This window comes from Furipterus horrens, unplaced genomic scaffold (assembly GCF_987537825.1).
Source record: "Furipterus horrens unplaced genomic scaffold, mFurHor1.1.pri manual_scaffold_2, whole genome shotgun sequence".
NCBI lineage: Eukaryota > Metazoa > Chordata > Mammalia > Chiroptera > Furipteridae > Furipterus > Furipterus horrens.
In genome coordinates, this window is record NW_028327172.1 from 170,037,432 (window position 1) to 170,051,635 (window position 14,204).

At 35.5% G+C, this 14,204-nt stretch overlaps 1 protein-coding gene and 1 non-coding gene across 2 annotated transcripts in view; both read left to right on the top strand.

Moving 5' to 3' along the window:
* The window catches only part of CDKL2 (cyclin dependent kinase like 2), a 36,468-nt gene extending 23,034 nt beyond the window's left edge, over window positions 1-13,434 (top strand). The window contains exons 12-15 of the mRNA XM_090267383.1: window positions 1,032-1,059; window positions 2,528-2,555; window positions 11,022-11,110; window positions 11,597-13,434. Of these exons, the coding sequence (XP_090123509.1) occupies window positions 1,032-1,059; window positions 2,528-2,555; window positions 11,022-11,110; window positions 11,597-11,649 (198 nt within the window). The 3' untranslated portion in view covers window positions 11,650-13,434. The remainder of the gene's footprint in view (window positions 1-1,031; window positions 1,060-2,527; window positions 2,556-11,021; window positions 11,111-11,596) is intronic.
* Window positions 3,941-4,048, top strand: LOC150019958 (U6 spliceosomal RNA). Its single transcript, XR_016509373.1, has one exon. It is a non-coding gene; the product is annotated as a U6 spliceosomal RNA (small nuclear RNA).
* Window positions 13,435-14,204: the final 770 nt, after the last annotated feature.

Sequence of the window (14,204 nt, forward strand, 5' to 3'; positions counted from 1 at the left end):
ACTACCTATGGCTTTCACGTAACTATAGGTTTTGTGGTAACTTATAGTATTTCATTGCATTAGTTTCAAAGTTATAACCTATCTTTCAAAGAGTGAAACTCTGAAGTTGTTTTTATTCTTTTAAAATTTATTGTATGTTTGACACTTTTCCCCAAGATGATTGACTCCATCCATGTTAAAGATTTGCTACTCTCAAAAAAAAAAAAAAAAAATTGCTACTTTCTATAGTCATGTTTTTCTATAATTTCTCTTAACTCTTAAGAATATTGGTGTTTTTGCTACTTTTATATCAACAACTGTCATTATCACTCATTTTCACATTAACGAAACTGGCAAACTTTTAAATCTCTTGAGTCAACCATAACTTGCTACAAACTTGGGATATGTATTATTGTACTTTCTGTTTACTTTTTCACATTTCTCAGCTTTGATTGATGCTTGGAAACTTTTGTTTTCAAATTAAATGCTCCATCATTATTTAAGCATTTTTATTTCATAGAGGGCAACTGTATGTTGCCTCTATATGTGGATGCTTTTTTTCATTGTTACTCCTTAAGTAATTTTGTAAAGTTCTCTAAAAAAGGGGGATAATATAATTAACACAGTTACCGAGTGATACTGAGAAAAAGGTTTATTGACTGCTCTTGCTTTGCCTAATCTCTTGGAAACAATTTCTATAGCAACATACTAAAAACTATAAACAAATTCCTGTTGTGTGAAGATTAATCACTGTCACAAATTTTACATTTAGGAACTACAGAGTCCCAGTAAATTCCTTGTATACTTCTAAACATACATTTAATATGATTTTAAAGGTGAACATATTTTTACGTGCTCTGTGAGTGTACACCATTGTTCAAAACCACTTTTCAGGGTTGACATAACCACATCTAGTTTCAATCAATGGAAGAAAAGGCTTTGGCTGCCTTCACACTTCTTTAGTATTCTTATTTTATTGTTTTAAACTAATATTTCTATACACATAAACTGGTTCTGCATTTTTACTCTCGATTTATTTGTTTAATTTCCAGTTGTCTTTAAAATGCAGTAAAAAGGAAAGTAAGTGTAGTGAAAAACACAAATTAACACCAAAATAAGATGAGCTTATATATGGAAAGTCTGAATGGAAAGAGAAACACCAGGAGACTAAGAGCAAGAGACCTGGCAGGAGCTGTTACTTGCTTTACACCCTTATAATACTTTATGTATTCATAATACCTTGAACTATGTTTCATTTCTGTACATAACACAAAATTTTTCACATTTATAAAATTCTATTATGTACCTTCTGGAAATATCTGTAAGATAGATTTTTGTAAGTAAAGTGTTGCATAATCCATGGAGTCTCTCTCCACTCCCCTACCCCCTACACACTTACACATGTTATGTCCTTGTACACATAACACAGTTTTTTTCTGTAAGCACTGTTTTTGCTTTATCCCACAAATTTTGGTAGGTTGTAGTTTCATTATCATTCAGTCCAAACATTTTCTTATTTCCCTTGTAATTTCTTCTTCAACCCATGAATTATTTATTTATTTATTTAAAATATTTTTATTTTTATTTGTTTTTAGAGAGAGGGAAAAGGAGGGAGAAAGAGAAGGAGGGAGACATCAATGTGTGGTTGCCTCTCACACACCCTCAACTAGGGACCAGGCCTGCAACCCAGGCATGTGCCCTGACTAGGAATCGAACTCACAACCCTTTGGTTCACAGGCCAGCACTCAGTCCACTGAGTTTCACCAGCCAGGACACTATGAATTATTTAGGAATGTTTGTTTAATACTTAGATATTTGGAGTTTTCTTAGGCATTTTATTATTGATTTGTAATTCCATGTGGTCAGAGAATATACTCTGTATAATTTTGATTCTTTTAGATTCATTGTGTTTTATAGCCCAGCATATGGTGTATATTGGTAAATGAACCTTGTTCCCTCAAAAATAATGTATATTCTTTACTTGTTGGAGATAATGTTCTATAAATGTGATTATATTAAGGTGGTTGATAGTGTTTTTCAGATCTTTTATGTCCTTAATGATTTTGTTGTTGTTTAATTTTGTTACTGAAAGAGTGCTGTCTGAATATTTTATGATGATTGTGGAATTGTCTATTTTTCTCTTATATCTGTTAATTTTTGCTTCATGTATTTTAAATCTCTATTTTTAGTTACATACACACTTAAATAGTTTTGCCTTCCTGATACATTTCCCTTTTTATCATTATGAAATCTCTCTCTTTATTTCTCATAATACTTCATGCCTTGAAGACTATTTCATCTGAGATTAAAACAGACACTCTAGACTACTTATATTTTTATGGTATATCTTTTTAATTTTCATTTACTTTCAGCCTATCTGGTTTTTATATTTAAAATATTCCTTTTGCCAACAGCATATGAGTAGGGTGTCTTCCCTTTGTATCCATTCTGTCAATTCCAATTCTTTTAATTGGAATGTGTGTTAGTTTTCTATTGCTGCTAACAAATTATTACCAACTTAAAATGATGTGCATTTATTGTTTCACAGTTTCCATGGGTCAGGAGCCTGGGCAAAGGTACTTTTCTCCGTAAGAGTCTTACAGGCCGAAATGAAGATGTCAGCAGAACTGCCTTTCTTTCTGGAAGCGTAGGGGAGAATCTGTTTCAGAATTTAGTTCCATGTGGTTGTCCCTGTTTTCTTGCTAGCTGATACCCAGGGATTGTTCTCAACTTCTAGTGGCCACCCACACTCCATGGTGCATGACTTAGTTCCACCATCTTCAAAGACAGCAACAGTGGCTGAATCTTTTTTATTCATTGAGTCTCTCTTTCCTCTTCTTGGCCTCATCTCTTTGACTCACTCTTCTGCTTTTAAGGGTGCATGTGATTACATTGGGCCCACCAGGACACGCTAACTTAACATCAGCTGATTAGTAACATTAATTATATGTGCAAAGTCCCTTCACACAGAAGCTAAATTAGTTTGATTGACTAATCAGAGATAGACATCTTAGGGAGATAGCTTTAGAATTCTGACTACCCCTGAATATTTAAGCCATTGATATTTAATGTGATTATTGATATGTTTCAGTCTAGCTCTGTTTTTATTATTATTATTGTTTGTTTCTTATTTGTTCCTCTGTTTTTCCTTTCCAGTCTTATTTTGTATTTGAATATTTTTAGTGTTGGCTTTTGGGGGATATCTCTTTGTATTATTTTTAAAGTAATTTATGGTTTACAGTATATATACATAACTAATCTTTCACAGCCGACTTAGAGTAAATATTAGGCCATTTATAAAATGTAGAAACCTTGCAAACACATTTCCCTTCCCACCAACCTGAACTTTATGTGAGAGTTGTCATATGTATTTTATTTATGCACATTGAAAACTATACCACACTATGTGATCTTTTTGCTGTAAAGTCATAAATATTTTAAACATTTTATGACAAAAAGTAGTCATATATTTGCCTAGCTACTTACTGTTTCTGTTCTTTCTTTTAAAAAAAATCCTCAGCCAAGATTATGGTCTTTTATTATTTTAGAGGGGGGATGGAAAGAGAGAGAGAGAGAGACAGAGACAGAGACAGAGACAGAGACAGAGACAGAGATATGAGGGAGAAACTTTAATCGGTTGCCTCCAGTATGCCCCTGCAACCTATGTATGTGCCCTGACTGGGAATTAGTCCTGCAACATTTTGGTGCATGGGACAGTGCTCCAACCACCTGAGCCACCTGGCCAGGACCTTCCTTCCTTCTTAGAGATTACAATTTTATTTTCTGGTATTTTCCTTCAACCTGAAAATTTTTCTCTAGCGTTTCTTACAGAGTAGGTCTGATGGTGACAAATTCCTTTAGTTATCCTTCATTTGAGAATGACTTTATTTTGCTTTCATTTCTGAAATATATTTTCACTGGATATAAAATTAGAGTTTGTAGGCTGTTTAAAAAATTTTTTGTGCTCGCTTCGGCAGCACATATACTAAAAATTGGAACGATACAGAGAAGATTAGCATGGCCCCTGCACAAGGATGACACGCAAATTCGTGAAGCGTTCCATATTTTTGAGTGACTCCCAACCAACTAGCCAGAAGGAAGATCCTACCAAAGAACATCTGAAATATAACCAGACAGCATAAACAAATGACATAAAGGGTAACTCAAGAACATCAGGCTCAGGATATCAAAGAGACTGCACCACTGAAACCCCCAGATCTCCCATAAAGAATGTCATACCACAAAGGAGGGAAGTCAAAGCAGATCATCCTCCCCCCAAAAACAAATAAATAAATAAAAACAAACAAAAAGAATCCAACATGGTAAGACGCAAAAATAACCCCTCAATGAAGAGAAAAGAGGAATCCTCAGAAAGAGAGATAGATGAAATAGACATAGCCCAAATGTCAGACATGGAATTCAAAACAATGGTGGTAAAGAAGCTCAATATACTTGACATCCTTAAAAACAACTATGACAACCTCCAAGGAAGTTACCAGCAGCTCCAAGAAAATTACAGGGAACTTGCAGAGAACTACACCAGCATAAAAAAAGACATAGAAACTGTTAACAAGAACCAGGAAGAATTGAAGAATTCAATCTCTGAACTGAAAAACACAGTAGAATCAGTCAAAAGCAGACTAAACGAAGCAGAGGATCAGATTAGTGAGTTAGAAGATAATGTAGAGAAAAACTCCCAGACAATACAGCAAAATGAAAAAAGATTAAAAAAATATGAACAAGATGTAAGGGAAATACAGGATAGCATGATAAGAAATAATATCAGGATCATCGGAATTAGAGAGGGAGAAGAAAAGGAGCATGGAATTGAAAAACTGATAGGAGAAATAGTGACAGAAAATTTTCCGAACCTGACGAGAGAAAAAGTTTTACAAGTTCAGGAACCACAGAGAGTTCTAATGAAGAGGAACCCCCCAAAACCCACTCCAAGGCATATCATAATTAAAATGGCAACATTTCAAGACAGAGAGAATCCTAAAAGCAGCAAGAGAAAAACAGCAAATAACATACAAGGGAGCTCCGATAAGGCTATCAACTGATTTCTCAACAGAAACATTACAAGCCAGAAGGGAATGGTCAAAAATATTTCAAGCAATGAAAAACAAAGGCCTACAACCAAGAATACTCTACCCAGCAAGGCTCTCATTCAAAATAGAAGGTGAAATAAGGAGTTTCTCAGACAAAGGAAGACTGAAAGAGTACATCTCCACCAAACCAGCATTGCAAGAGATGCTAAAGGGTGTGTTCTAAGAAAAAAGAAGAAAAGAACAAGAGAGGAGAGGAACAGAGGTACAAAGGGCAATGAATAAATACATGTCAATAATCACCTTAAATGTAAATAGATTAAATGCTCCATGAAAAGACATAGGGTAACGGAATGGATACGAAAACAGGACCCACATATTTGCTGTCTACAAGAAACACACCTCAAAACAAAAGATTTACACAGACTGAAAGTAAAGGGATATAAAAAAATATCCCAAGCAAATGGACCGGAAAAAAAAGCCGGGGTAGCAGTCCTCATATCAAACAAAATGGATTTCAAAGCAAGGGCAATAAAAAGAGACAAAGAAGGACATTTCATAATACTTAAAAGAACACTCCATCAAGAAGATATGACATTGATAAATATATATGCACCCAACATAGGAGCACCCAAATACATAAAGCAAATACTAGAAGACCACAAAAAGGATATCAACAACACACTCATAATAGCGGACTTCAACACTCCATTATCAACAATAGACAGATCATCAAAGCAAAGAAACACCAAGGATATACAGGCATTGAACAACACACTAAACCACATGGACCTAACTGATATATATAGAACTTTCCACCCCAAAGAAGCAAAATATATATTCTTTTCAAATGCACATGGGACATTTTCAAAGATAGACCACATGATAGGACACAAAACAAGCCTCAACAAATTCAAGAAAATTGAAATCATATCAAGCATCTTTTCAGATCACAATGCCTTGAAACTAGAAATAAACCTCAGAGAAAAAAATCAAAGACACCCAAACTCATGGAGATTGAATAACATGCTATTAAATAATGAATAGATTAACAATGACATCAAAAAAGAAATCAAGAAATTTCTAGAAACTAATGATAATGAGCACACAACAGCCCAAAACCCGTGGGACACAGAAAAAGCAGTCCTGAGAGGGAAGTTCATAGCAATACAGGCATATCTGAAAAGGATGGAAGAATCTCAAATAAAAAACCTAACCATAAAGCTACAAGAACTAGAATAACAACAACAAACAAAGCCTAGGGCAAGAAGAAGGAACAAAATCATCAAGATCAGGGCAGAACTAAATGACATAGAGACTAAACAAACAATCCAAAAGATCAACAAAACTAGGAGCTGGTTCTTCGAAAAAATAAAATCGACAAGCCTCTAGCCAGTCTAATCAAGAAAAAGAGAAGACCCAAATAAACAAAATCAGAAATGAAAGAGGAGAAATCACGACTGATACCACAGAAATACAAATGATAGTTAGAAATTACTACAGACAACTGTATGGGAAGAAATTTGACAATCTAGAACAAATGGACAAATTTCTAGAAACATACAACCTTCCAAAACTGAATCAAGAAGAAGTGGAAAGTCTCAACAGACCAATAACAAAGAAGGAAATTGAAACAGTAATCAAAAATCTCCCTGCACACAAAAGCCCTGGACCAGATGGCTTCACAGGAGAATTCTACAAAACATTCAGGGAAGAACTAACTCCTATTCTCCTCAAACTGTTCCGAAAAATCCAAGGAGAGGGGAAAATCCCAAACTCTTTCTATGAAGCCAGTATTATTCTAATCCCCAAACCAGGTCAAAACATGACAAAGAAAGAAAACTACAGGCCAATATCACTGATGAACATAGATGCTAAAATCCTCAATAAAATATTGGCAAACAGGATCCAGCAATACATCAAAAAGATCATACATCACGATCAAGTGGGCTTCATTCCAGGGATACAAGGATGGTTTAATATTCGCAAATCAATAAATATAATACATCACCTAAACAAAATGAAAGACAAAAATCACATGATCATATCAATAGATGCAGAAAAAGTATTTGATAAAGTACAACACCCATTTATGATGAAAACACTCAGCAAAATGGGAATAGAGGGAGCATACCTTAATGTAATTAAGGCTATATATGAGAAGCCTGAGGCCAACATCATACTCAATGGACAAAAACTAAAAGCATTCCCCCTGAATTCAGGAACTAGACAAGGTTGTCCACTCTCTCCACTCCTATTCAACATAGTGTTGGAAGTCCTAGCCACAGCAGTCAGACAAGAAAAAGAAATAAAAGGCATCCAAATTGGGAAAGAGGAAGTAAAACTTTTATTATATGCAGATGACATGATAGTATACCTAGAAAATCCTATAAACTCCACTAAAAGACTACTTGACCTAATAAGTGAATTTGGCAAAATAGCAGGGTACAAAATAAATATACAGAAATCTAAGGCATTTCTGTACACCAACAATAAAATAGCAGAGACAGAGATAAAAAAGAAAATACCATTTACTATACCAACAAGAAAAATAAACTACCTAGGAGTAAACTTAACCAAAGAGATAAAAGACCTGTACTCTGAAAATTACATAACATTGAAGAAAGAAATTAAGGAAGATACAAATAAATGGAAGCAAATACCATGTTCTTGGATGGGAAGAATCAACATCATCAAAATGGCCATACTACCCAAAGCAATTTACAGATTCAATGCAATCCCTATTAAAATACCAATGACATATTTCACAGACCTAGAACAAATACTCCATAAATTCATATGGAACCAAAAAAGACCCCGAATGGCAAAAGCGATCTTGAGACGGAAGAACACAGCAGGAGGAATCACAACACCAGATATCAAACAATACTACAAAGCCACTGTAATCAAAACAGTCTGGTACTGGCATAAGAACAGACATATAGATCAGTGGAACAGAATAGAGAGTCCAGAAATAAACCCAGGCCTCTATGGTCAACTAATATTTGATAAAGGAGGTAGGAACATAAAATGGAGTGAGAAGAGCCTCTTTAACAAATGGTGCTGGAAGAACTGGATAGGGACCTGCAAAAAAATGAAACTAGACCACCAACTTACACCACACACGAGAATAAACTCAAGATGGATCAAAGACTTAAACGTAAGCCGTGACACCATAAAAATCCTAGAGGAAAACATAGGCAAGAAAATATCAGATATCTCACATAGCAATTTCTTCACGGATACATCTCCTAAAGCAAGAGAAATAAAGGAAAAAATAAATAAATGGGATTACATCAAACTAAAAAGTTTCTGCTCAGCAAAAGAAAACATCAGCAAGATGAAAAGGAAACCAACCATATGGGAAAACATATTTGCCAATGACATCACAGACAGGGGACTGATTTCCAAAATATATAAAGAGCTGATACAACTCAACATCAAGAAAACAAACAACCCAATTAAAAAATGGGCAAAGGACTTGAACAAACACTTCTCCAAAGAGGACATACAGAAGGTCCATAGACACATGAAAAAATGCTCAACATCCTTAGCCATCAGGGAGATGCAAATAAAAACGACAATGAGATACCACCTCACACCAGTGAGAATGGCCATCATCAACAAATCAACAAACAAGTGCTGGCGAGGATGTGGAGAAACGGGAACCCTACTGTGCTGTTGGTGGGAATGCAGACTGGTGCAGCCACTATGGAAAACAGTATGGAATTACCTCAAAAGATTAAAAATGGAACTGCCTTTTGAACCAGTGACTCCACTACTAGGATTATACCTGAAGAATCTTAAAACACCAATTCAAAAGAACTTATGCACCCCTATGTTCATTGCAGCACTGTTTACAATAGCTAAGTGCTGGAAACAACCTAAGTGCCCATCTGTAGATGAATGGATCAAAAAACTGTGGTACATTTACACAATGGAATACTATGTAGCAGAAAGAAAGAAGGAACTCCTGCCATTTGCAACAACATGGATGGAACTAGAGAGAATTATGCTTAGTGAAATAAGCCAGGCAAAGAAAGAAAAATACCATATGATATCACCTAATACAGGAAACTAAAGAACAACACAAACAAAAGAACTAAATAGAACAAAGAGCAGAACAGCAGTCAATAAGGGGGAGGGGGGAGGGAGAGAAGGGGGTAAGTAAGGGAAGGATTTAGTCAAAGAACCCGTATAAATGACTCATGGACATGGACAATGGGGAGGGATATGATTGCCTGAGAGGGGGTGGGTTGGGTGGGGGAGAGAAATTGGGAGAAAAGGGGACAACTGTAATTGAAAAACCAAAAATTAAAAAAAAAATTTTTTTTTTGTTCCATGACTATAAAGATGTAATTCCTCTATTTTCTGATTTCTATTATTTCTGGGAGGAAATTGTCAGACATTTAAATTGTTATTCTCCTCTGTGTGATGTTTCATGTTTTCTGCTGCTTTCTATGTTCATTAGTTTAAATATGATGTGTCTAGTCATATATATATATATATATTTTAATTTTATTCTGTTTGGGGTTTCCTGAGCTTCTTGAATCTGTAAACTTATCTCTTTTACTAAATTGGGCAAGTTTTTAGTCATTATTTCTCAAAATTTTTTTCTGCCACAATCTCTTTTCTCCTTCTGAGATTCCAGTGACATATATGTTAGATCTTTTGGCATTTTCTCACATGTTCCTGAGACTCTGTTCATTCTCTTTATTCTTTTTTCTCTTTATTTTTAAGACCTGGGTCATTTCTATTGATCTGTATCTTCCAGTTCTTTGACTCTTTGTCATTTGCATTCTGCTATTAATCCCATCCAGTGAGGTTTTAAAATTTGTTACTGTGTTTTTTAGTCCTAAATATCCACTTAGTTTTTTTTAGAGCTTCTACTTTTCTACTAAGAATTCCTGCCCCTTTTTTTCAAGTATGTTTTCTTTCATCTCATGTACCATAGTTATAATGACTATTTTGAAGAATGTATATAAAGTTCTGACATCTGGGCCACCTCAGGATTGATATTTGTTGATTGAATTCATCACACCTTCCTAGATGTTTTACGCCCAGTATTTTTGGATTGTATCTAGGACACTGTGGGTACTATGTTGTGTAGCCTCAGGATCCGGTGATACCCTGAAAAATGTTCAAATTTTTGTTTTAGCAGGAAGTCACCCATTTGGTTCACACTGTAAATTCTGCCTTAGCATAAATCTCAGTTCTTTAAGTCTTTGTTACCTTAGTTTGCATCTGTTCTGTACTTGTGTAACTCAGAATACTTGTACAGGTGATTCAAATCTCATTTAGTTCTCCAAGCCTTTGTTGTGCTGGTCTGAAGCTATCTCATGCACGCATATTTCAGGAGTTGGACTGAGACTTCTGTGTGGCTTTACAGACAGAATTAGAGGATACCTTTCTCTAGTTCTCTTTTGTTCAGCATTCCCCTCATACTTTTTGGCCCACAGGGACGCCTTTACCTGGTTTTTCTATAAAGGTGGGGTTTCTTTCTGAGTTTTAGCCTGTTGTACTTCCTCACTGCTCTGGGAGTATGGTGACTCATTGGGCAAAGCCACAGGAGTAGAAAACAACATTGGAAACCTACCTTCCCATGCCATGAAGGGTCACTTCTTCAAGCTTGGACCCTCTCCTTAATCCTCAGTTATTGTGTGTGTGTGTGTGTGTGTGTGTGTGTGTGTGTGTGTGTGTGTGTATTTGGTATTTTTCCCAGAGGGTTTTGTTTTGTTTTGTTTGTGTGATAATAAGTAAGAGAGGAGGGTTGCAGTGGGTTTACCCTGCCTTGGCACATAGAAAGTGTCTTTTAATATAAGCATCAACAAAGAGTCAAACAATAACGTCCCCTTACTTCATCTTCTGTGCAAGCAGCTTGAGCTATGAATACTTAATTTTAAACATACGGTATTTGAACCACAAGAATTGGGGAGTTCAGGGAATGGGACTTTTACAGTTACTGAGGATGTATAATGCTACATTATTAACTTAAAGGTACTGGGATATCCCTTGTCAGATGATTCAGAAGTTGATTTACCTCAAATGGAACATCAGCACTGAATGTCAATTTGGTTCTGAACTAGGTAGGTTTGCTTTCTCATATTTGAAGCTGTGTAACCTTTTGTGGGAAATATTTTATATATTTGTATGTGAGAGAGTGAGATAGAAATCTGCAATAGAAAGATTTTATGTAAAATATTTGGTGGCATATATTTCCCCTGAGCTTCTATTTATTTATTTATTTATTTATTTATGTTTATGATAAATATTTTAATGAACAAAAAGCAGGTTATAAAAGTAAATACAGCATAAGGTCATGTTTGTAAATAAAATACATACTAATTCATTCAGCAAATATTAAGCCCCTATTATGCATGCACCAGGCATTGTAGATATTGGTATTCATGGCTTTTAAAAAAATTATTTATTGTTTTTCTATTACAGTTGTCCCACTTTTTCTCCCATTGCTCCCCCCCACCCTACCCACTCCTTCTCCCACAGTCAATTTCCACCCCATTGTCCATGTCCATGGGACATTTATACTAGTTCCTTGACCCCTGTGCTTTTAGATGCTGCTCTAGCACCTGAGATGCAACTGGAAACAAAAGTGCTGATATTCTAGGAGGAGATCTACGTGGTTTTGATAATTTACTTCTGAACTCCCTGTATCTTCTGAGAACGGTCTTGCAGAATGAAAGACAAAGACCTCCAGATGTTTTAAAGGAAGATTATACAAGTGTCCCTCCCCAACTGTTATCCTATCACCTTGCAAGTGACTGATGCTATTAAAAGTTATATTCAATGAAAGAATAGTGATATGGTTCTTGTTACTTGAATGTATAGTTGCTTTTAGTAGATTGTGTATTTAAAGTTACTCAAGATTAAAAGTAAGTAAAAAAAAAGGGGGAGAAAGAAACATTATAAAAGTTCATCTTATGCATCGAACTTTGTGTGTTATCTGTATTAATGTATACATTTATGTAAGAATGTTTGGTGGATGTGGGTGCTAAAAACTAGAATCAGTTGAAGAAAATTTGAAAAAACTAGGATCGGTCAGAGAAAATGTTTCCTTTACCCTAACTTAACAATAAAAACACATTAAGAATCTTGTTTCTAGGCTTTAAGAAGATATGCAACTGCTCTCGGTGGATAGATGTATTTCTTTGGTTTCTGTGATTATTATTGATATTTGATCAGTGTATCATGGGAACCTGCCTCTCTGCTGAGCTAAGAATCACACTAATGCAAGTTTCACAAGGAAACCTTTTATTTCTAGTGATTTCTGACACTGGATAGTTTTCTGTACTTTAAGATTCTGGTGCTGATGTTCCTGTGTGCTGGAAAATGATTAGAACAAGAGTGGTAAAGCAGAATTTTGTAGGTATACCTTGGCGTTGAATACTTAATCATTGACCAAAGAGGTATATATACAAAATGAGGAGATGGGAAGCAGGGTTACCTATTGACTAGGACTGGTTACCCTCCTCTGGGCTGATGGCTACTGAACTCCCCAGCAGAGGAGGCTTTGGGTGGGGAGGTGTCCATTGGTAGGGACTTCACTCCTGTCCACGTATAGTTTGAAGGTAATGTCAGATAGAATATCTATAGAAAATCCTGCAGGTATTCCTGTCTTCTTGTTTCCTCAAACACCTAGGCCTTCTCAAAAGCTTTTAACCAAGGTGCAAAATTATTAACTTACAGTACACTCATCTTTTCTAATGCACTGGTCCACAAGTTTTAGGTGGGAGAGTTAAGCCTATTTGGCTCCAGATTTTTGGTTTCTGGGTTTCCAGTCATGGTCTGCATTTATCGTTTTAGGTAAAGGTTGTTAAGGGGACCAGAATTGATTTTTTTTTCCTTAACCAATTAATAGTGTGTGTTTATTTTTTTTCCCCAAAAGACATTGACTAGAACTTAGACCAAGAATTTAACTAGCACTTTTCTCTATTACTTATCCTGTGGAGCTAGATATTGATATTCTAGATATAGTTACTTAAGTCTCAGAAAAGTAGGACATTCAGTGGCTGTCCAGCTTATTTCAATGTTATTTTTATTTAAAGATCAGTGTGAAAATATCACCTCAGTGTCTGAGGGTCTAGGATCTGTTACATTTTCATTCTATATTTTCTTTTGGTATCTTTTATCCACTAAATATTTTGTGAACTTTAGAATTAAGGAATTAAACATTATTTACTATAAGTCCAAGTTGGAATTTCAGGATCATATCTGGTTAGAAACTTAGCAGAACTACTTGAAAAAGATTTTGCATATTGGGGCTATTGACACTGAACTAAAATAATCCTATTTTTTTCAGTTTAAGATTACTTTGTCTTTCCTTACAAGATATGATTAAGTTATATACTAATAGGAAATACGTGTATGTACTTGTTAGGGAAAATGGGCTTGCTGTGTGTATGTATGTTTTAAAATTAATAAATATCACATGTTATTAAGCTCCATAGATAATTTTTATTTGCATTTATTTAAGTAGCAGACTATGAACAATGTGTGCAATACTTTATGGTATTTAACAGAGATGTTCAAAATAATTAATTCTTTTAGGGAAATGGATATTGGAATGGTAAGTTAATTTTTTTTTTTTTTTACTGTTTCTCACCAGTGATTATACCTTCTTTTTTTTAAGTATATTTTATTGATTATGTTGTTACAATAGTTCCAATTTTTTCCCCTTTGCTCCCCTCCACCCAACACACCCCCTCCCCCAATAATCCCCCCCCCAAGTCCATGCCCATGGGTCGTACATACAAGCTCTCCTGCTTCACCCTTTCATATATTCTTCTTCTTCTTTTTTCTAATTAATTAATTAATTAATTAATTATTTTAACAATAAAAAATAATCCCTCCCTCTCAGACTTAAGACCCTTTATAATCTTATAAAGGACAATGGGCAAAGGTCTCGAGTTCCTCTAGCTGCTTCAAGCTGGGCATGGTCGTTGTCCTACATACCCTTGGGTCTAGAAATCCCTAATAAGAGTGAGGGTGTGGAGGGGAGGGTGGCCTTCCCACATGGGGAGTATCGTGCAGACTCCAGGTTGGTTGGCTGTCCCCGGACAACGGCGTGCTTGATTTAACAGGCTGGCATCCTTGTTGTATTCTGGAGGCAACAGATTGGGCAACAGGGTTAAAGGACATCATTCAATCCGTAACCACTAGATG